Source organism: Rhinopithecus roxellana, chromosome 5 (genome assembly GCF_007565055.1).
Source record: "Rhinopithecus roxellana isolate Shanxi Qingling chromosome 5, ASM756505v1, whole genome shotgun sequence".
Taxonomy (NCBI): Eukaryota; Metazoa; Chordata; class Mammalia; order Primates; family Cercopithecidae; genus Rhinopithecus; species Rhinopithecus roxellana.
This window is the reverse complement of record NC_044553.1, coordinates 27,420,260-27,441,878: the sequence shown is the minus strand read 5'-3', so window position 1 is coordinate 27,441,878 and position 21,619 is coordinate 27,420,260. Positions and strand designations below refer to the sequence as shown.

General features: G+C 45.7%; 1 protein-coding gene across 3 annotated transcripts in view; it reads left to right on the top strand.

Annotated features, from left to right (window-relative positions):
- SLCO3A1 (solute carrier organic anion transporter family member 3A1) overlaps window positions 1-21,619 on the top strand; it is a 314,561-nt gene that overhangs the window by 266,677 nt on the left and 26,265 nt on the right. For all 3 annotated transcript variants that reach the window (XM_030930383.1, XM_010361724.2, XM_030930382.1), the window contains exons 6-8: window positions 5,125-5,323; window positions 7,449-7,587; window positions 21,170-21,345. In XM_030930383.1, coding sequence (XP_030786243.1) covers window positions 5,125-5,323; window positions 7,449-7,587; window positions 21,170-21,345 — 514 coding nt within the window. The remainder of the gene's footprint in view (window positions 1-5,124; window positions 5,324-7,448; window positions 7,588-21,169; window positions 21,346-21,619) is intronic.

The window sequence follows — 21,619 nt, the reverse complement described above, 5'->3', positions numbered from 1 at the left end:
ATGGGTGTGAAATGGGAAATTGGGGGAAGATATGATGAAGAAGGATAAATCTGGAAAGGTTAGCAGGTTTTAGCCACATAAAGAAAGAATATTCTTGGCAGCATGAAACTCATAGTTAACACATGCAGAGCTTGGAAGCCATACACTCCCCTACTCTTCCCTGTGCCCACAGCAGACATAACTAATGGATCATGACACTCCTTCTCCCCAAGGTCAGGCATGGCTTTACAGTTCTTTAAATCGTAGACTACAGGTTTCTACTGCCAATGGTTCGGAGTTGACATATTAAAGAAAACCAATTTGCAGTCATGAGAAGCAGTGTTGTTTAGGCAGGGTGGGGAATGTGGTCCTGCAGCATGTCTTAGTTTGCTTTTTGTTTTGTGACAGTATATCATCCTTTACTTCAGATGACAGGAAGCTGCATTTGTTGAGTTAATCAGCTGAGATGTTGATCAGTAGTGGACACAACAGCAACAGAGACATAGCAGTTAAATGAGAGGGAAGAATCAACAATGGCTCTCAGGTTTCTGGCTTGGAGAGCTTGTGGTACCATTTGTAAAGACTGGAAATAACAAAGAAGAATCAGATCCATGCAAAGTTTCTAGTTCAGACCTGAAGCTGTTGAGTGTGAGATGCCCATAGCATATCTAAGTGATGTCCAGTATTTAGCCGGGGGCTCAGGAGGGGTCTCTGGGATGATAATCTGTGTTATAGGTAGTAGTGGAGATTCAGTTGCCTCAGTAAATGGATGGTAGTTGAAGACATTGGAGTGGAATTTATGTAGGAAAAATGTGTAGAGTTAGAAAAAGATAGGTGAAACCCCAACCTGAAGAAATAGAGGAGTCTGCAGAGAAATTTAAGCAACAGCATCCAAAAGAAATGCAGAGAATGTGGATCATGGAAGTCAAGGGTGAGATGATTCCAAGAAGAAAGCAGCCATCTGCAATGTGAGCAGTCAAGCAAGGTGAGGGCCCAAATGTCCCAGTTGGCTTTAATGATGAGGATGGCTTGCAGCCTGTGTCAGGACTGTGTTCCTGAAGTGGCAGTGGTGGCACCTGTTCTGTGGTGTGGAGAGCAGCCCATGAGAGGGAAGGAGTAGACAGTGAACACGGGACTTAGCCAGGGGTGAAAGGAGAGAAGACATGGCCTGTGGCATGTGTTGGAGTTGAGGGAGAGAGTGGTGACTATGTGGTTGCTGGGACAGAAAAGACTTGAGCAGGTTTCTCAGTGGAGGGAAAGGAGCCCACAGCTGGGGATTTGCAGGAGAGAGAGTGAATATTCTTACTTTATGTGACTGATTAAAACCTGCTAACCTTTCAAGATTTATCCTTCTTCATCATAGAAGAGTTTGCACGGAACTCCCTTTACAGAGGAGTTCACCTGTTCTCCTGAAAGAGCAGAGGGAGGGACATGTGATGGAAACTACTGAGAATGTGGTGATACGGCCAGGCGTGGGGGCAGCTACAGCTCCACAGACTTCATCTTCTCTGTAAAGTAGGAGTCAGATTGTCTGCTGAGAGGAAAGGGAAGGTGATGTTTTCTGATCTTCCCCTTTAAAATCTCCTGTCATGTCACAAGATGACCAAGAAACAAACACAAAGGTGCTAACCATCATGAGTCATCAGAGAAATGTACATTGGAACCACAGTGAGATGCTGCTAAACGTCCACCAGACTGATAGCACCAAGTATTGGGGAGGATGTGGAGCCACTGGAACTCTCATACTCGGCCAGTGGGAATGCAAATTGGTGCCACCACTTTGGAAAACTCTTTGGCTGTGCCTAACAAAGCTAACCATATGTCTATGCCGTGACCTATCAGTTCCATTTCTGGTCATCTATCCAACAGAAATAAGTGTTTGTGTTCACTTATTTACGTAGCACATGTAATAATGTCCAGAGCTGTTTTATGCATAATAGACCCAAACTTGAAACAACCCAAATGTCCATAAACAGTAAAAATGGATAAATTATAGAATATTCTGTGGCAAACTATTACACAGAATGAGAAAGAAAGAACTTTGATACATGCCTCAATGTGGTTGAATCTCACAGAGTTGAAAGACATGAGACTCAAAAGAGCACATATTTAGATGAATTAAAAAGAGGAATAGTTAATTGAGGTGATAGGGGCCAGAATAGTGGTTACCCTTGGGGGAAGCTAACTGGGAGGCACACCAGGGAGCCTCCTGGGCTGCTAGAAATGTTCTAAGGTTAATCTAAGCTGTAGTTACAGGGGTGTGTACAGATGCAAAAGTTCATCAGGCTGTTCCCTTAAGCTCTGTGTATTTCACAGGACATAACATATCTCAGTTTAAAAGTAGGGCTGGCATGGTGGCTCATGCCTCTAATCCCAACACTTTGGGAGTCTGAGGCAGGTGGATCACCTGAGGTCAAGAGTTCAAGACCAGCCTGACCAACATGGTGAAAACCTGTCTCTACTAAAAATACAAAAATTAGCCAGGCGTGGTGGCACATGCCTGTAATCCCAGCTACTTGGGAGGCTGAGGCAGTAGAATCGCTTGAACCCAGGAAGTGGAAGTTGCAGTGAGCCAAGATCGCGCCATTGCACTCTAGCCTGGGGAACAAGAGCAAGACTTCGTCTTGAAAAATTAAATAAATAAAAAAAATAAAATAAAATGTAAAACCCTATCACAACAATATGGCCAGATTACCACCCGGGGTACCACAAGTCTTAGTCTTATGTTTTTCTTTTACACAAATAACCCTCTACCACCCACCACTTGGTAAATTTTACCTCCAAGAGGTATTGGCAAAATGCAGTCAGCCTTTAATATCTGCCTGACAGAGACAGGGCAACATATACCTCTTTATAATTAAAGTTGTAACTTCTTTGTTATCCCTGGGATCTCTCAGGTTTAGCCCTTCGGCGCCTGAAGAGTTTATCTCTCACCTGCTGACTCCTCTGCTGCTTTTTCTTCCATTTTGATTACATTTGCACAGTTGCTTCAACTTTGGGCCGTGTTCTGTTTCAGAACAGATGCCTACATCTTCTATCGACAAACAAATCAATAGTCTTCAGGGCAGAAGGTCAAAAAAACAGTTCTGCCTTATTGCACCTTTTTGTCTCCCAGTGATTTCTGTCTGTTAGTGCGCTTGGCAGGAGGCACCTTCTCCTGCACTGGACAGTCCAGGCAAGCAGCACAGGTGCCCTCTGTGTGTGCCATGCCCTGGGCGACAGTACAGTCAGTGTGGACTCTGGAGGCCCTTCACCCCCTGCGAAGTCATCAGCAAATGGGGCAGAGCTCAGAGAAGAGCAACACAGGTGATTAAAGAGCTGGTGGTGTTGATTTGTGACTGAAGGTAAAAAGGACTCAATCTGCATAGGTTAACGTACTGAGAATGGAATTTCGGGGAAGTTCTGATCACTGCCTCGAGTGTTAAGGACAGCACACACATCAGGGAGGGAGGGGGCTTGGAGAAAAGGTGTGAAAGCCTGTGATTGCCATGGTTACCATCCTTGACAGGTGACACCCCCACTGTCTCTGCTAGGACATGAAACAAAACACAGGCCTGCTTTCTGGGTGTGGGCATGTTGTCACTGATGTCCATTCACACAGATCCAATCTGTTCCTTAGCTCATTCATTCTGAAAATAATACTTGGATGCCCACTCCGTGCTGGGTACCATGCTAGACACAGAGAATCTAGGCTGGACTGAACAAGACAAAAAGGGTTTTTGTCCACAGGAAGGCCGTATCTTAGCAGAGAGAGAGAGAGAGAGAGAGCAAGAAACAAGAAACCCAAAAATAAATGAGGCTGCTTCAGAAAGCTGGGAGAGCCACAAAAACAGTATGGAATCTCAGGGTGGGGGTGCATGGATCTCTACAGAGAGTGGCCTGGAAAACCTGTCTGAAGAGGGTAGGGGCCAGCCAAGTAAACGCACTGGGCACGTGTCCCAGGAGAGGGAACTGCACGTGCAAAGCCTGGGGAAACTGGCCTGCCCCAGGGAGAGAAAGGAGGGACAGTGGCATGGTTGGGGTGGGCAGTGTGGCATGGGACAAGGATAAAGATGCACCCAGGAGCTGGCTTATGAGATCACTTCTATACAAAGGAAAGAAAACCAAGCACAGATATTCCAAGAGCAGTAGATGATAAAGAGATATTATATGTCATTTTAAGTATGACGTGTGCTATTTTCTTGCAGAGCTATACCCCCCGATTATATTTTCTCACCCCAATATTAAAATTAATTTGCATTCCCTTAGCACATACCAGCTAGTTAATGTAGTCAATTGACCTAGAGGTCTGTTGATTGTCAAGAAGGCAGCCTAGACTGGAAAATTGGCCATGCGTAATCTACATGGTAGATAAATGACACGTGGCAATTGAAAGCTGAGTTTTAGATGAAATGAATCAGAATAGAGCAAAACCAACCTAGGAGCTTGGAACCCTTTGGTCCTTCTGAAATGCCATGGTTCTCTGCGAATCAGAAATAACAGGTTTATGGTCCTGCTGCCTTGCAGATAGCCCTGTGTAGAAGAGAGAGAAAGGAAAAAAATATATATGCCATTTAGTCACCAAGAGCTACAAAACATATTGATTGATGCCACTTCCTGAGGGGTGGCAGAGCTGGTTCAGACTCTCTCTATGGCCTGGTGAATTCCGTGACCTTTAGGTTAAACAGCCTCCATATTTTCTGCAAAACCCTCCCTTCTGACCTTATTAAGAAGACGGGGAGAAAATCCCTAAATGATCTCCAGTCCCCTTCCCACGTCTCAAAAATGCACAGAACACATCGCTGCTCCATGATATCTACTGTCCCAAAGGCATGTCTGTGTTCCCAGTCTGTCTGACTCCATCTCTTCGTAGTCCCCTCTTAAGCTTGTGTTTCTCCTGAGGGTGCCCCACTTAGCAGGACAGGTGCATTGCACTTAGACTCATGAAACAGAGTTGCTTTATGTCTGTCTCTCCCAGTTCTCCATGAGCTCCCTGGGGGCATAAATCAGGCACTTCCTAAAGACTTCAGGGTCCCATGGAAGCAGTGACACTGCAGTGGGGTCACTGGGCATTCACGGGACTCAGCCTCAGGCCTTCCACCCTCCCGTCTGTGGACTGGCCGCTCCTTCCCTGTTCACAGCCCTGCCCCTCTGTCTTCCTTCCAGGGATGACTGCAATCCCGTGTGCTTGTCTGGGTATCTTCCTGGGCGGTCTTTTGGTGAAGAAGCTCAGCCTGTCTGCCCTGGGGGCCATTCGGATGGCCATGCTCGTCAACCTGGTGTCCACCGCTTGCTATGTCTCCTTCCTCTTCCTGGGCTGCGACACTGGCCCTGTGGCTGGGGTTACTGTTCCCTATGGAAACAAGTGAGTACTGGCAGTATCTGCCGCCTTCCTGGCTGCTTAGGGACCCTAGCACTGTCCCTCCACAGTAGGTTGAGGGAGCCAGCTTTGTTCCTAGTGACCCGAGGAGAGGCATCAATGCTGCCTCTGCATCTTACTCTCCACGTTGGAGAATCAGTAGAACCCTCTGGGCTGAGAGAGCAAACCTTTCCACTCAAAGGCGGGGAAGCCCTGGGGGAGAAGAGAGACCATTTCCTCCCTAGCACACTCATATCACGATTTTTGGCAAACTGTGAAGATAGGAAATAAAAATTTTATTATTATTAGGAAAACTGTGAAGATAGAAAATAAAAATTTTAGTTCAAAATTCAGCTCAAAATAAAAGAAAGAATTGATTTCAACAATTCCTTAAACTATCAGAAGCTGTCATTAGGCTCACATGGCAATTATAGGAGCTGGCCCATGGCAGGTATTTTTAAGTGTAGCGGGGGAAAGGTAGAGAAAAAGGGAGGTGGAGGGAAGGGAGGGAGGAAGATAAGGAAGTTAGTTCTCATGGGACCACTTTTCTTTCTTCCTAGTTTTTATCCCAAGACTTGGGACTAGAGTCCAGTGAGAATTGCCCTTAGAGGGAATTATGGGGAGTCTTCAGCTATCCAGTGTCAATAGCTGTCCCCTTTTCCACATGGGACTGAGGCTGCCTTGGAAATCCAGCCTGGAGCATCGAGGCTGCAGCATGGCTGGCCTGCAGGTTACCAGTTTCTCTCTCCAGAGCCAGACTCTTCCTCCAAGCAGGCCACCCAGCCTGCTCCTACACTTGTGCCAGAAGATGCAGTGGAGCCAGGGCTTCTCTGCCACCCACAAAAGTGAGCAGGCAGAGTGGGAGAGCAGAGCAGAGGCAGCTTTCTGTATGTCTGTGAACAATCCAGGCACCGTATGCCCCTCCTTCCCCTTTACACCACCACGGGATTGCCACTTCCAATCCCCACCCCAGCCTGGCCCTCACTTCCTGTTCAGATATGGCTTCTTCCCGTTTGCACATGCTATGCATAACAGCTGTCTCAAGTAGCAGATTGCTCGACTCCCAAGTAGTAAAGTGTAGTAGTTAGGAGTACAAGGTCTCACTATAATGATGTTATTCTTCCACAAAAAAATAAAAGTGTATATCCTACAGTCAGATGGCCCTGGTTCCAATGTCTCCTCTACCATTTATGAGTTCTATACTTTTGGACAAGTCACTTAACCTGGCTGTGCCTCAGTTTCTTCTCTAAAGCCCTTGGGATTAAAATGAGAATAAATGAAATAATCCATGCCGTACTTTGAATAGTGCATGACACATAAATTGCCAGGTGTCGCCATCATCATCTTTATCATGAAGTGCTCTGAACCTTAGGAGACAGAGCTGAAAATAATCAGACTAAAGAAGAAACATTTCCTGTCTTACAGAGCTAATACACTCACTCTACCCTTTTGCTGTTTTTTCAATTTGCTTGCTCTAGATAACTGTGCCTTTAATGATGCAAAGGAAAAATTAAAACATCTTAGTGTTATTTTTCTGAAGACATTGAATCAATTAGACAATAATTATGGAAGCCAGTCTGGTTGTAGCAGTGTAGCAAGTAAGCATCATGAGGCTTCCTGACTGCAGGGGAGGAATAAAGCAGAGACAAGAACCAGCCCAAAGAAGGAAGGAGTTAAATCCTCAGCGGTGCAGGCATAGGTGTTTGTTCAGAACAGGGGGTAAGCCGAGGCCCTAGCAATCAGGAGAGGCATCATGGAGTGGGTGGCCCTGAGCAGAGTCCCAACTGCCACCAGCCCAGAGGACACATCAATACCAGTGATCAAAAGCATCTTCCTCCTCACTTCATGAGAGGGGCTGGAGTGGACTCAGCTGCCATCCAGCCCACCACCCAAGCTGGCATCATTGGTCAGGGCACAACCCACATAGCTCTCAGCAGTGGCCCTGGGCTGCTCCTTGCTGGACAGGGAGGGTTAAGGTTGGAAAAGGAAAAGGGAAGGGAGAACCAGGTAACAATCCCGTAAGCAGGGTACCATGCGACTCATCACAGCAGAGGCGAAAGGCTGTCACTGGGGTCATCTGATTCCGAATTGACCTGTTTCTAATGGCTTTCGTGTTTCCTTTCTTTTCCAGCACAGCACCTGGCTCAGCCCTGGACCCCTACTCACCCTGCAATAATAACTGTGAATGCCAAACCGATTCCTTCACTCCAGTGTGTGGGGCAGATGGCATCACCTACCTGTCTGCCTGCTTCGCTGGCTGCAACAGCACGGTAATGGGATGGGGCAGGGGATGGGGTAGGGGATTCAGGCAGCCAAAGTGGCTTAAAACCCAAGTTTTTGCACAGGTGGTTCCCCTTCCCTATGACTTTTTCTTAGCTGTTGCCCTGCTGTAGTGGAAGATGTTCCATCAGCAGGATGAGAGGACTGATTCAGGTCTTCTTGCTAAATCAAGTGGGTTTGTAGGAAGTTTCATTGTGCAACTGGAAGTAAAAATTCAAAGGAAGCTGTATATATGGAACCAAAGGTGGTTCAAGATGCTTGCAGAGTGTCAGTGGAATAGGATGTCTGCGTGGGTAGTGAGCTCCCCATCACTAGAAGTATGTCAAGAGAGGCTTAAAAACCATTTATCAGGAAAGACTTCTTCCAGACCTGAGACACTCTGACACCAATTCAGCCTCTTTCCTACCCAGTTCACTTTGCCATTTTCCTCCTAACTAAATGCCTCCCACCTCTTTCCATGTTCCTGACACATTTCTGGGAGGGAGGTGGAGTGCTTTTTCCTGCTTAGCATGGATTTTACAATTGGCTGTCAGCCCACAGCTTTCCATGTTCTCTCCCTGAAAACCTGATGCTAAGTGACGGGTCATCCAGTGGTGCTGATCCCACCTTCCAGGAATCCTTGGCACCTGCCCTGCTGCACCCACACCACCACTTCCCTATGCAGGCCCTCCCCATCTCTTGCTTGGACGTGTGCAGTAGTTCCTACCTGGCCTCCCAGGATGGCCCCTTATGTCCTGCATTTTGTTCAACACTGCAGTCAGAAGGGTTTCTGTAACATAGCAAATGACCCTCTCTCATGCTACTCTGTCAACTAGAAGATCAGTTCTAGGTGCCACATGTCTTCAGCTCTATCTCCTTTCAGTTTGTGGTGTTCAGCTTCCCCCATACAGCCTTTTTATACACCTCCCTCCAGTTGGACAGGTCCTACTCACCAGTCAATAGCCTCCTCCAATATCCCCTCCTCTGAAACCATCCCCTCCCTCTTTTATCTTTGGGGTTCTTCTCTCTGAAGTCCTTTGGTACCTCTTTCTCCTAAAGACACTGTTCTCATTTTATTACGGTGATTTGCTAGAAGTGTCTGTCGTCTGCTCTGGTCTTTGGATTTCTTAAGCAAGGGCCAGCACCCAGAAGCACTCCATGAATGTCTGTGCAAGGCATAGTGGGAAGGAAAATATGAACCCCCAGTGGCAGCTTTCAAGGGACTTAGAGTTGAGATCATTAGCTGCTGCTTCTCCCTACATCTTATATCTTTCAGGAGTAGCAGTGTCTCTGAAAGAAGAAAAATAGATCATTTATTTTCATTTTCAAAGATTTCATTTTCCCTTGTGTTTAACATTTAGATCCCTGGCCAGTTATTAACATTTTCTGTAGAGAAAATAAATCACCATGGGGGGATGGGTGGGAGAAACTGATTTTTTAAAATTAGATGATAAAGCAATTTCTTTATGTGAGTGGAAATAAATTTTAAAAGAAGGGATGGACCTTGAGAATGGTTCAAATAAAAATACAAGCCATTATTTTTCATGACAACAATTTCATTAACATTTTAATATCCAGAAAGTTACATTATAAATCCGTCTCGGTTATTGTCCTGTTATAAGAATTAAATTGACTCAATATAGTCTAGTGTCCTGAGACCAAACGAGTCTCTATTCCAGGGAATGCACTGACCAAAAAAATTATCTTAAAAATTGCATTTCCCCTGATCTTGCATGTACAGGAGTCTTATTGAATAAGAGCCTTACCAGGCTCATCTATGGCTACATCCCGCTGCTGAAACAGCAAAGCTGGAGAACGCAATTATCAGACTGCAAGCTCCTCTGCTTACCTCTGGACCTACTGTTTATTCCCCCAGACACCTGCCTTTTATTCACATTACTCAAGGCCTCACATTGTCTGCTGGGGTGTAGGTGAGGCAAGGACGGTATTCCCATGCAATTGCAATGCAGGGATGGAGAAACCACCAGGCCCCAGAACTGGGATGGGGCATACAATGCCTTCCCTGCAGAGGCAGATCTCTAGATGCCCTGGCTTCCAACAAGTGGATGAGGGATTTGGAGACCCAGAGCAATGCTTATCCTGGAAAGGGGCCCTTGTGACAGTCTAGCCTTAAAAACAACCACAGCCATAAAACTTGCAGCAGCAGCAGCAAGGTCTGTCAAGAGCCTATTAAGGTCCAGGTAATGGGGCCTTCCGTGTGTCACTCGTGGCCCATGGCAGCTTGGCCCAGAGTCAGAGAAATCTCAGGCCAACATCCAAAAATGAGTGAAAAGCAATTTAAATCCTTTAAATCTCTGCTACAGCATTTTGAGAAAATGCCAAATGGTGGCTATATTCCTGGTACATGTACTCCCTCCCTCTCCCCCTTTTTTCTCCATTCTTCTTGTCTCCAAGCTCAGGAGAAAAAAAAAAAAACTCTTTGACAAGCTAAAACCTTTTACCTCCTCTCCTTTTCACAGTGGTCCCCTGGAATTCTCCATCTTCCCCAATGTGAATTCAGCCATTCTTCCTGGTTTCATCAGTTCTTCCACCCATGGCCTCAACCCTGTGTATATGAGCTCATTGATCCTCCCAGCAACCTTGGGAAATAGATGTTCTTTTTATTTCCTGAATACCGATGAGGTTAGTCACTTGGCCAAGGCCATGCAGTAGGAAGTGGGGAATCTGACTTTTGAATGTAGGGTCTGTCCAATGTCAAGTACACATGGATGCCAAGAAAGGAAAAATAGTGTCTTCCTCTGCACCTCCCCTAAGATGTCCACCTTTTTTCTACCTCTTCAAACATGGACTTCTCGTTCGAGACATTTATTTGGCCTTTACTATCTGGCCCTGGCTGCCTCTCGAGCCTCAACCTCCCTGTTCCTCCCACCTCTTTTTTTTTTTTTTTTTTTCCAAGACAGGGTCTCGCTCTATCACCCAGGCTGGAGTGCAATTGCACAACCTCAGCTCTCTACAACCTCTGCCTCCCGGGTTCAAGTGATTCTCCTGCCTCAGCCTCCCGAGTAGCTGGGATTATAGGCACATACCACCACACCGGGCTAATTTTTTATATTTTTGGTGGAGACAGGGTTTTTCACCATGTTGGCCAGGCTGGTCTTGAACTCCTGACCTCAAGTGATCCACCTGTCTCGGCCTCCCAAAGTGCTGGGATTACAGGCCCTCTCACCTCTTAAAGAGCCACTTGGTAAGTAGAACTTCTTGGAGTTCTCCCTGCCCCTGGGCCCTTACACATGCTGTTTCTCTTATCTGTAGTAATCTCTCCTTTCGAAGTTGTCTTATCTGTCAGGGCTGTCTCTCCTTCCCCACTGCTGAGAAGCCTTCTCCACCTCATTGCTTCCTCCAGGGCTATGTTAGTGCCCTTCCTGCAAACCACTATTGCCTCTGCTCATGCCTAGCAAGGCTCTCACCTCACCTGTTCTAATGGTTCATTTACTCTGGCACCTCCCTCATTAAGCTGCAGGGACAGGGGCTCTGTTGTGGACCCTTGCATTCTCACCATCAGCCATGGCTCTGGATAAAGGGCCCTGGCTTTCTCAACACCCAGCTGGAGGCCCCGTACTGACCTCCGAGAGCCCCAGGGATCCAGGGGTAATACCACTTTCTTGTTTAGCAGTTGGCAGGTGGGTAGGTCGGAAGGTGCCAGTTTCAATACTAAAGACCTGATCCTTGCTCACCACTCACCACTTTATGGTTTCCATCAAGACGTGAAAATTCCCCGTAACTGAATTAGATGTAAATAAGTCACTGATCAAATAATTCTGATTATACAGAAATCTGATTAGTGTTAGCAGTTTCCTGATAGTAAGCTTTTCTTCCTGCTCTGGATTGGATTTTTTTTTTTCTTTCTTATATCTCCTTGAGTGATAGCAGTGGAAGTTTCCAGGCCTGCATTTAATATACAACTTCTAATTCTTCTCACTGCATATGACCAGGAAGGGTGACCAAAAAAAATTGTGAGTTAATTCTGTAAGTTTCCTTTGGTGTGAATGTATTGTCCAGATTGTTTCTGTACCTTTCACTTTCAGAAGTCATTATTCCAACAGAAGCATGTTAGTATGCTGCAGACTGATTGCTGGAAGTTGTATCCTTTTGATGTACTGAATAATTGACTAGGAAAAAAAAACTTCCATCAGCCACCAATAGAATGTTGAAAGTCAGTATGAGTCCAGCACTGCAGTTTGTAGGGTACTAATGATAGATGACTAATTTATCCCCCCTATTCCAGGCAACAAATATTTATTGAGCACCTGTTTCAGCGAAATACCAAGTAGGTTCTGTGGCAGGGAGGAGGACAGCTCCATTATGGACGCAGGCAGGCAGCTCATGGTTCAGTGTGATGGGTCTCGATATGGGCTACACATTAGGATCACGTGGGAGCTTTTAAAACATAAGGCCTGAGCCCCACTCTCAGAGATTCTCATTCCCTTATTTTGGAGTAAGACCCATGTATCAGTATTTTTTAAAGCTCCTCAAGTGTTTTTGATATGTAACCAGGATGGAGAACCACTGTTCTAATACAGGGCCTCTCAGTCACAGCACGATTGGCATTTGGGGCCAGATAATGGATTGTCATGAGGCGCTGTCCTCTGCACTGTGTGTTTAGCAGCATCCCTGGGCTCTCCCCACCAGATGCCATCCCTGCCCTCCCCAACACAAGTTCCGACAACTGTAAATGTCTCCAGACATTGCCAAATGTCCTTTGGGGGATATCATCGCCCCCAATTAAGAACCACTGCTGTCATAGAAGGGATGAGGCATGTTCTATAAATTGTATCTTTCTTGAAAAAGGTCAGCATCTAAGCTGACACTGAGTATTCATCCGTCAGTCTTGTTCTTCTCCCCATAACCATATTTGCCCACTATAAAAACCAACTGGAGAGTTAGATGTGCCATATAGCAGGGGTCCCCCACCTCTAGTATGAGTACCAGTACTAGAGAAAGGAGCTCATGTTTACTATAAAATGAGATGTCGTATTATTAATAGAGTTATGTCCAAGGGAGCACCCAAAGCAACACCTAATCTTACCTTACAATACAGTTAAGTGAAAAGAACACATTGTAAAATAATATATAGACAATAATCCCTTTTGATAAAGAAATATCTAAATATATGCATATCTTTGCATAAAAAATGTTGGAAGAACGTATAGCCAGCTATTCATAGATGGATACTTCAGGTTAGGGGCTGAAAAAGTAAATTTTGCTTATTTCAAAATTACTTAAATGATTATCACTTTTCCAATGAGGAACAGATTTTTTTTTAATTTAAAAAATCCAACATTAAAGGTTAGGTGGTTAGGTTCTAAAAGAGGGAAGCAGCTATGTAGACAAATCAGTGAACTTGCAATGTCAGGCCTGCTGGGTAGAAATTGACTCTGGGTGGGGCAGGGGTGGAAGGAGGGAGTAGGCATGTTCCCCACTGGGGGATGGGGGAATGAGACCACCATCTCTGAAAAGATTTAAAAAAAAAAAAAAAACTAGCTGGGCAGGTGGCTCACTTGAGCCCAGGAGTTGGAGAGGGAGGTGCACAGGGCCAGGCTTTCATCGTGAAGGGTAGTGGGTGTTTGGTAGCCAGGCATGGAAGGACATTCCAGCAGGAAGAGTGCACAGGCTGAGGTGTGACAATCTGGACCTCATGATGCAGGCAGGTTTGGAGTTGGAAGAGAGAAAGCTGGAGGGAGAAACAGAGGGGCCGCTAGTTCCTTCAGAGTTGCAGTCACACCTTTCACCTTTCTGTGATCTCCCCACCGTGTCCTGTGTTAGATAGCTGGAGCAGAGTGAGCTTTTCTGCTCATGAGAGAACAACCCCCTTTCTTCCCTCAGCAGGAGAGAATTAAGATCTAACAGGACGTGCTCAGGCTCACATGCCACAGTTTACCGGGGTGCAAGGCGGGAGGAGGTCTTGCTTTCATCTCAGAATTTTTCTCCCTGGCCTTTATTCTTCAGCCAGTGACCCCACAAGGGAAGAAGAGATCATATTTCTTCTTGCAGTTTGTCAGTGTCCCCTTTGCCTTGAGCTTGTAGGTTGCCATCACCCTTTGGGATGAGATCTGAGGGTTATGCCTGGAAATACCAGCTTCGGTTGAACCAATGAAGTGAAGAGATTCTAAGCTGCAAAAAGACAGTAATAAATGACAGGAGAATGTCTGAGGAATGTCAGTGAATCATGAGAAAATCCATAAGTGTCTGGGACACAGAGAAGTATGTTGCCATTCCAAGGAAAACACCCCACTTTATTGTGGTAGTGTCCCACGTTCTTTGCTATCTCAGCTATTAGGACATCAGGTGCGAAAGATCAAAGATCTCACAGGCAAAAGCAGGAAGAGTGCATGGCCTGTGGTGGTACTCCCTGGTAAACTCCCTTTATGAATATTTCTAGAAACATCAGAGCCAGGCATGGTGGCATGCCTCTGTAATCCCAGCTACTCAGGAGCTGAGGAGGGGAGGAGCACTTGAGGCCCCAAACTTGAGACCAGCTTGGGCAACATAGTGAGATCCCCATCTCTGAAAAGATGAAAAAAAAAAAAATTAGTCGGGCAGGTGGCTCACTTGAGCCCAGGAGTTTGAGGCTGCAGTAAGCTGTGATCATGCCACTGCACTGCAAACTAAGACCTCATCTCTAAAAAAAGGAAAAAGAAAAGAAATTTTCATGTCTCTCTGGTAACTGCTTTCAAGGAGGAAAAGTAAAAACAGTATTCCAGGGGTGATCCTCTACCTTTCAAGTTTCCATAGAAGGCTCTTCATACAAATATCCCTATACCATCCTCTTAGAAAAATAATCTTTCCACCTAGAACTTTGCTTCCTTTGTACAATTAATAGGAATCGATCATCAGAATTGAATGGGGGGGCCGGGGAACAAGCAGAAAACAACTTTATTTGCCAGTATTTTTGAAACACTGCTGAGGAGTATCTTGTTCTTGTAATACCGGCTGTCAAAATAGCATACTGACCACTTCCTTCATCAATAGAAAACAAATCCAAGATTCCAGAGAGTCATTTTTCTATTTTTGTGGTCTCTAGCTTTATTGTAATTATTTATTCTCATCATTGTATGTGAATAGAAACATTTCTCAATTGAAATTAATGACTGAAGGTGGAACAGAAATACAATTTTCAGTGATGTGCTATTCTCCTTTCATTGATTTATTTTATAACATTTTCAATTTTTAATAAATACATTTATATGATTCAAAAATCAAAAAGTATAAAAAGGAGGACATGAGGGACTCTCCCTTTCCCCTCTGTCCCCTGTTTACTTCTTCCTCGACCTGCCAAATAGACGATTGCTGTCCTCGGTTTCTTGTACATCCTCCTGGATTTTTTAGTGCACATAAAAGGCCCTATTTTGGACCTCGCTATTTTGTTTGGCTTTTTCAGTTAGTAGTTTACCTGGGAGTTATTTCTAAATTAGTACATAAGGGATGTTCTTCTACCTTTTTTATGCCTGTATAATCTTCCATCGCGTGGACCTAGTAGTCTGTTTTTAACCAGTCTCTTATCAATGAGCATCCAGACTGCTGCAAAACTTGGGCTCTGACAAACCACATTGTGACTCATATTGTATATATGTCCTTTTGTGCCTGGGCAGGTCTGTCTGTTGGATATGTTCTCGTAGAATGGACAAGCCGGTTCCCCCTGTCCTCCAGATCAACAAACTTGTCAGGTCTGTTCTGGGAGCTCAGTGGCCACCTTATTATTAACATGAAGTGTCATGGTACATTTTATTGACAGTAAAGCTAGATCCCACCACCCCCCAAGTTTGGATGCCAAGCAGAGAATTCACCTCTCCCAGAGGCAGCAGGGACTGCATTTCTTCCCAGAGAATGGCAAACCAGGAAGATACTGTATTGCCTTTGAAATGGGGATGGAAAACAGGGGCATTTGCCAATTCTGCAATCATAAACTAATCTGAAGTCTGGTATACTTTCTTACTAGTTAATTGTCTTAGGGACAGCCAGAGAAAGCATTAGGGGGCATATCACTCATTCAGATCATGGTAGTCTACAGGTCAATTCCAAGATCCACCTGCTTTTTGGATTGGCCAAATAGAACTATGCTATTGGGGTTTGGGGTGAGAATTAGGATACCATTCTTTATCGTCCCCTTAGATTAGACTGCTCTCTCATATCTAGCTTTTCTCTAGATTTTCAAACTTCTTATCGCTCAAAGCATTTGCAGGTCTAGGGCTTCCCGTGTAGGGGCCCAGTTACTGCCAGCTGAAGGGGTATCCCCTACTTCCCCTTTTCCCTTCGGATCAAAGTTGAAAACCCCATTGGTAGAAATCATCTCTCTGCACTCTGGGAAAAGTGAAACTACGTAAGTCCTCATCTGCAATTTCTCCTACCACACTCCAACATCTCAGTAGAAGATTACTCCTTAACAGCCTCACGACCTTATGTACCCAGCTCCCTTAGCATAATGTTGAACGAATCTGGGCTCTTATGTCACATAAGCCCCAATAAAGGAACTTCCTACCCCTTGCCATCTGACCACAACCTCAGCATTTTCCCTTGGATCCCCTGCTGGAGAGGTTGCCGGGCTGCCCCAGCCTGCTCCCCATGTCTGGGACCACCCAGCCCATCCTGGTGGATTGACTCATCGCATGGAAAAGGAAACCCATCCAAGTCCTTGCTCAGAGCACTCTGGCATCTCCTCCCCAGCCTCTTTCACAGCTCTCTATGAATAAATTAAATCTGAATAATACATTCAGATTTGCCTAGAACCTTTAGGAGAGATCCATCCATTTCCAGCTTTTCCTCTTGGACACCAACAGACAGACATTTTCATTGGTCTTGTGCTAGTCTCTGGCTTTTCTTCTGTCGTTAACCCTAAATCATCCCATTCCTGTCCATTCAGCCTGGGGCTATCTTAGCCCCTTTTGGCTGCTATATCAAAACACTTTAAACTGCATGGCTTATAAACAACAAATTTCTCACAGCTGTGGAGGCTGGGAAGTCCAAGACTAAAGTGCTTATGGATCTGATGTCTGATGAAGGCCTGCTTCCTGTTCATAGATGGCACCCTCTAGCAGTGTCTTCACGTCGTGGGAGGGGCAAGGCAGTTCTCTGGGGCCTCTTCTATAAGGACACTAATCCCATTCATGAGTGCTCCACCCTCATGACCTAATCACCTCCTGAAGACACCCCACCTTGTAATAGCATCACATTGGTGATTATTTTTCAACATATGGATTCTTGGGTCAAGGGACACCAAACATTCAAACCACGCACTGCTACCCTTTGTTTCAGCTGCAAATCCTATGGCAGCTTAACCCTGCTGTCTGCTCACCTCATTAACATGAACATAGACATCATGGACACATTTAGCTCACCCGGATCGGGCTGTGCAGGCACCGTGCTAGCTGTAGCCTGAGATAAAGATGTCTCATTGTATCCCATTCCATTAGTGCCATGATTAGAGGATCCATTTCAGGAGGAATTTTCTACTTTTTAGGGCAGAGAGAGGCCAGTTTCCTCTTTATGGTAAATATAATATAATTGAGCCATAGCCTAGGTATGGGCAAAAATAAGACCAAGATGCAGGCAGCAATTGCAGATGACTTGTTAAACCAAAGAAAGCTCACCGATCACATGGCACATTCAGAGCGTTCTGGCCTCACTCAACTCCAGTGCCCATATCACATTCCTGAGAGACTGCATGCTACAAGTGCATAGCCTCTCAGGAACACTCAGGAATGTGATGTGGGGGTACTGGAATTGAGGGATTCCTGGGGTACTTAGCCAAACAAGACCACAGCCACCCACAAGGGGCCCATTTTTCATTTATGCCTAACTACTCTTTGAGTTCATATGGTTCTAAAAACTTCACTCCCAAATCTTTTTCCTCACAGACCACTGCAGTAACCAAAGAAGGATGGTTGCAAGTGGTTTGAACTAGGGCGGGGTTTGAGACAGATTTAGGACATGGCAAAATGAACAAACTTAGGTATTCACTCAGTCAACATATATAAATAAATAAATATAAATATATATAAATAAATATAAATATATAAATAAATGTGTGTGTGTGTGTGTGTGTGTGTGTGTGTGTGTGTGTGTGTGTGTGTATAAAATCCGTGTTGTGAGCCAAGCCCTGTCCTGGATGGCTGGGGTAAATTAGGGCATACAGCCACAGTGGTCTCTGTCTTCATTAGCTTTAGTGTCGGGGGAAGATGAATTTGATGTAGGTATATGAATGGAGGATTCAGAATTACCTCCTGGTTTCTATTAAGTTGGTGCAAAATTGCGGTTTTTGCCATTACTTTTATAGTCAATAGAGTGCTGTTACTAAGGTAAGAGGTGGAGGGAAAGGAGTTTGGAGCTCGGGCTGGGGCTGCGTAACCGTCAGGAAAACAGTGTTTTGAAGTAAGAGGAGGAAGCAAAGCAACATTTCCTCACTAGACGCCCCTGGCACAGGTGGGCGAGTCAGAGCTCAGGGGAACATCCCAGGAAGCTGTGCTGCATGGCTGCTCAGGAGATCTGATGGGCACTCTGGGATGTGGGGAGCCACATGGCCTGCTGCAGCCAGGTCACTAGAGGTGGGCATGGCGCCTCCACCGGTCAGCAGGGTAGGCAGAAAAGAAGGCGGTGTAAAGTGGGGAGCGCTGGGACAGACCAGCACGTTCTGGGCATGTCTGTGTGTCCATCCTCATCCCTGACCTTGTGACCTTCTGGGAGCAATGGCCTCAGCTCCACTTTATAGAAGAGGAATACATAATTTTCTCTTTACCCTTCACAGTTCCCAGTTGGGACAGACCCCTGTAACCTAAGACAGATTAACAGGAGGAAAACAAAGGTTTAGAAACACGTATACATGATGTAGACACAGGAGATAGCCAGAGAAATGAGTGAATCTCAAAGAGGTGGCTTTGACTTCAGACTTGAATACCATGGTCCAGTGAAACAGAGAAAGAAGGGTGTGGGGAAGGCCAGTTATGAGGAGATGCCCAGAAAAAGCACTTTAAACAAAAGTAACATTTGTTATGCAAACTTAAGTCAGTGTCTTCTAGATTGATGATAGTCTCTAGGGATTCAGTCATTCCTCTCTCTGGTACAGAGAGGAACCACCCTTACAAATGGAGATTTCCTTTGTAAATGTAAATTTAATTTTCCTTACACAACGGTAACTTCTGTTGTCAGAGGTTCTTCCTGTGTCTGTGGTTTCTCAAAATAATCAGCTCAAAATATTCTTTATGCAAAAGAGGCATATTGCAAGGTGGCATATGCTAGTCTCTTACAACTCCTGCCTTCTGAGTCTCTCCCAGGTTTCCCTCCTGTCCAGCCCCTATCCTTTCAGGAAAGGGAATTTGGGGGAGATAGTTCCCAGCCTTAGGTGGGACAGTAGTGCTACGCTGTAAGCATAGAATCTACCACAGGCACTCATTCCTGGAGGCAGTTTTGATGCCTCACCATGCTCATGAGTCTTAGGAAGGGATATAGCAAGTTGATCTGGGAAGGATCCAGGCTAAAGATTAAATCTGGAAAGGCTATGATCCAATGCAGAGATGGTAAAATGAGGGAAGGAGAGCTGGGGAAAGAGTACAGATGAAGAAAGGAAGAAAGTCCAGACCAGGTGGGAAAGGGGAGAAGGTACCAACAAAGATGGAAAGTGAGTGACCAGAGGGGTCCAGGGAAACAGGGAGAGTGGAGTCTTGAAGCCAAACAAGGGAATGATGAGTAGTAAGCAAGGGGCCTGTGCTCCTGAGAGCTCCGGGAAGAGAGAAATGCATGGTGGACCTGGGATATGGAGCCCACTGAAGAACTTAGCACCACCGGATTCATGTGTGTGGAAACAGAAGCCAGTCGGAGTGAGCTGAGAGCGTGGGAGAAGAAGAATGCAGGTGGTGAGCTAAATAGCTAGAAAAGTTTGGCTGTGATGCTGGGGAGGAGTGGGCAGTTTCCTCTCCTGGGGAGAGGAGGAGTGGCATTTTCAGTGAAAGTTGGGGAGAAGTCTTGCTTCCTAATAAAAATGGAAGGTTCGTGCTCATGTGTATTCTAAAGCTGCATGCTTACTTTCATCTACGTCTCAACTCTGTGCTAGGAAAAGATGCTTGGGAAAGAATGCAAAAGACATAGGTCTTATCCCAAAGGGTTTTTGTCTCCTCTAGGAGGCATGTAAAGGTCTCTGCAGTAGGAGTGGAGTGACCCTTAAAAAGGGCCCTGTGTGACTTGGAAGGAAGCTGGGATGTGCCCAGTGAGGTGAGGTTCTGAGAAGGGAGGCAGTATCTGAGCTGGGTTTTGAAAAAGAGCTAAAAAGTCTCTAGGCAGAGGTACATGAAAAGGGACAGAGGGGCGGGGCCTCAGGATCTTCTGGGTATTACAATAAATGCCCCTAGGTACACTAATTGAACCACTTTCACAAAGGCGCCTGCTCTGGGCAGACACTGAGGGGAAGGGTGGAGCCCCAGCATACGTCTGCCCCCATCATTCCTTCCCCATGGATAAAATCCCCTGTTGGGAGCACAGCTATACAGACTGGCCCTGTTGGGTTTGGGGCACATGAACACTTTCAGACACCCCTGAAATCATCCCATATAGCTTAATGGGATCAGAAAACCCGTATCTCTATATTCTGTGGGCAGAGGGGGAGGACCAGAGGAGAACTGTAAAAGCCAGAGGGGATTTGTTTGACCCTCAGGAGGATTTACCTGGGCACGTGCTCTGAAAGCCAAGCAGTTCTGGAAGGAAAAGCAATGAATCATTTATGATTGTTTTCACTTTGTATTCATTAAAGACCTCTGCACTATTATTATGGAACCTTAATTGGCTTGGCACTGGGCACTGCCTCTCCCAGTCCCTGCTCCTCCCTTTGCCATCAGAAATTCCTGGAGCGAGCGGGAGAGAGGACCCTGCCTGGAACAGGCAGCTGGGCTAGAATCCACCCGGAAGATCAAATGAAATGCAGTCGCTTTTTTTTTTTTCTTCTCTCTGATCATATATTAATAAATGTATCTCGTTGGGTTTTAACTCTGCTCCCCACGAGCTGCTCCAAGCTTCTGCATCTCTTAGCCCCCTTTGCTTCCTCAGCCTCCAGAGAACTTTCCATCAGCTGTCCCTCACCCGGCCTTGCAGACGCAGTGACTTCACGCATAACAGTGTGCAGCCTTTGTTCCAAGTGCCATGTTGGGCACTCAACCAGCAACAATATGCGGGTTACCTGATTTACTTCTTTTAATACACTTCAGTGTAATTATAACTGCATAAAAGAGAGGACAAATTGGCAACTAATTACAATGTTAATTTGGCAATGTCTTATCATATTGTGGAAGCGCAATTTCCTCTCTAATTGTATTGGGGGGACACAGTTATCTATGGTTCAGCTTACTGAGGGATTCTTGAAAATGGAAATGAAACACACAAGAGACAGAGAAATCAGCTCTCCTCCCTGTAAATATTCCTTTATTTGCGTGTGTTTTGCAGCCTCCTTAAAAAAGCTAACTCGTTTATTCAGGCCTAATTAATGGAATGCCACAGAATGCGTAATTAGGCTGTGACAGCTTCAGCTGATGGATGGATTTGCCTTTGGAAACTGGAGATACCCCCAGATAAAAGGGCTGAACGCTTCCCTTTCAGAATCTGACGGGCTGTGCGTGCCTCACCACCGTCCCTGCTGAGAATGCGACCGTGGTTCCTGGAAAATGCCCCAGTCCTGGGTGCCAAGAGGCCTTCCTCACTTTCCTCTGTGTGATGTGTATCTGCAGCCTGATCGGTGCCATGGCACAGACACCCTCAGTCATCATCCTCATCAGGTAAGCCATCGGCACAGCCCCACCTCTCCTCCTTTCCACCTAGTGTTCATCTGCAGGCCTCCCAGGGACCAGAGCTTCAGACAACATAGGAATCTCTCGAGCCAGGTGAGCTAGGGCCACAGCAAGGAGCGCAGCTTCTCTAGGCTGCTGGGAATCAATTATGTTTGATAGGGACCTCCCACCAAGAGAAGAAGGCAGGGCATGGGGGAGAAGACAGCACTTTCATGTTCTCCCAGAAATAGACCTGCAGGCAATTTTGAAAAGGATCCTGCAT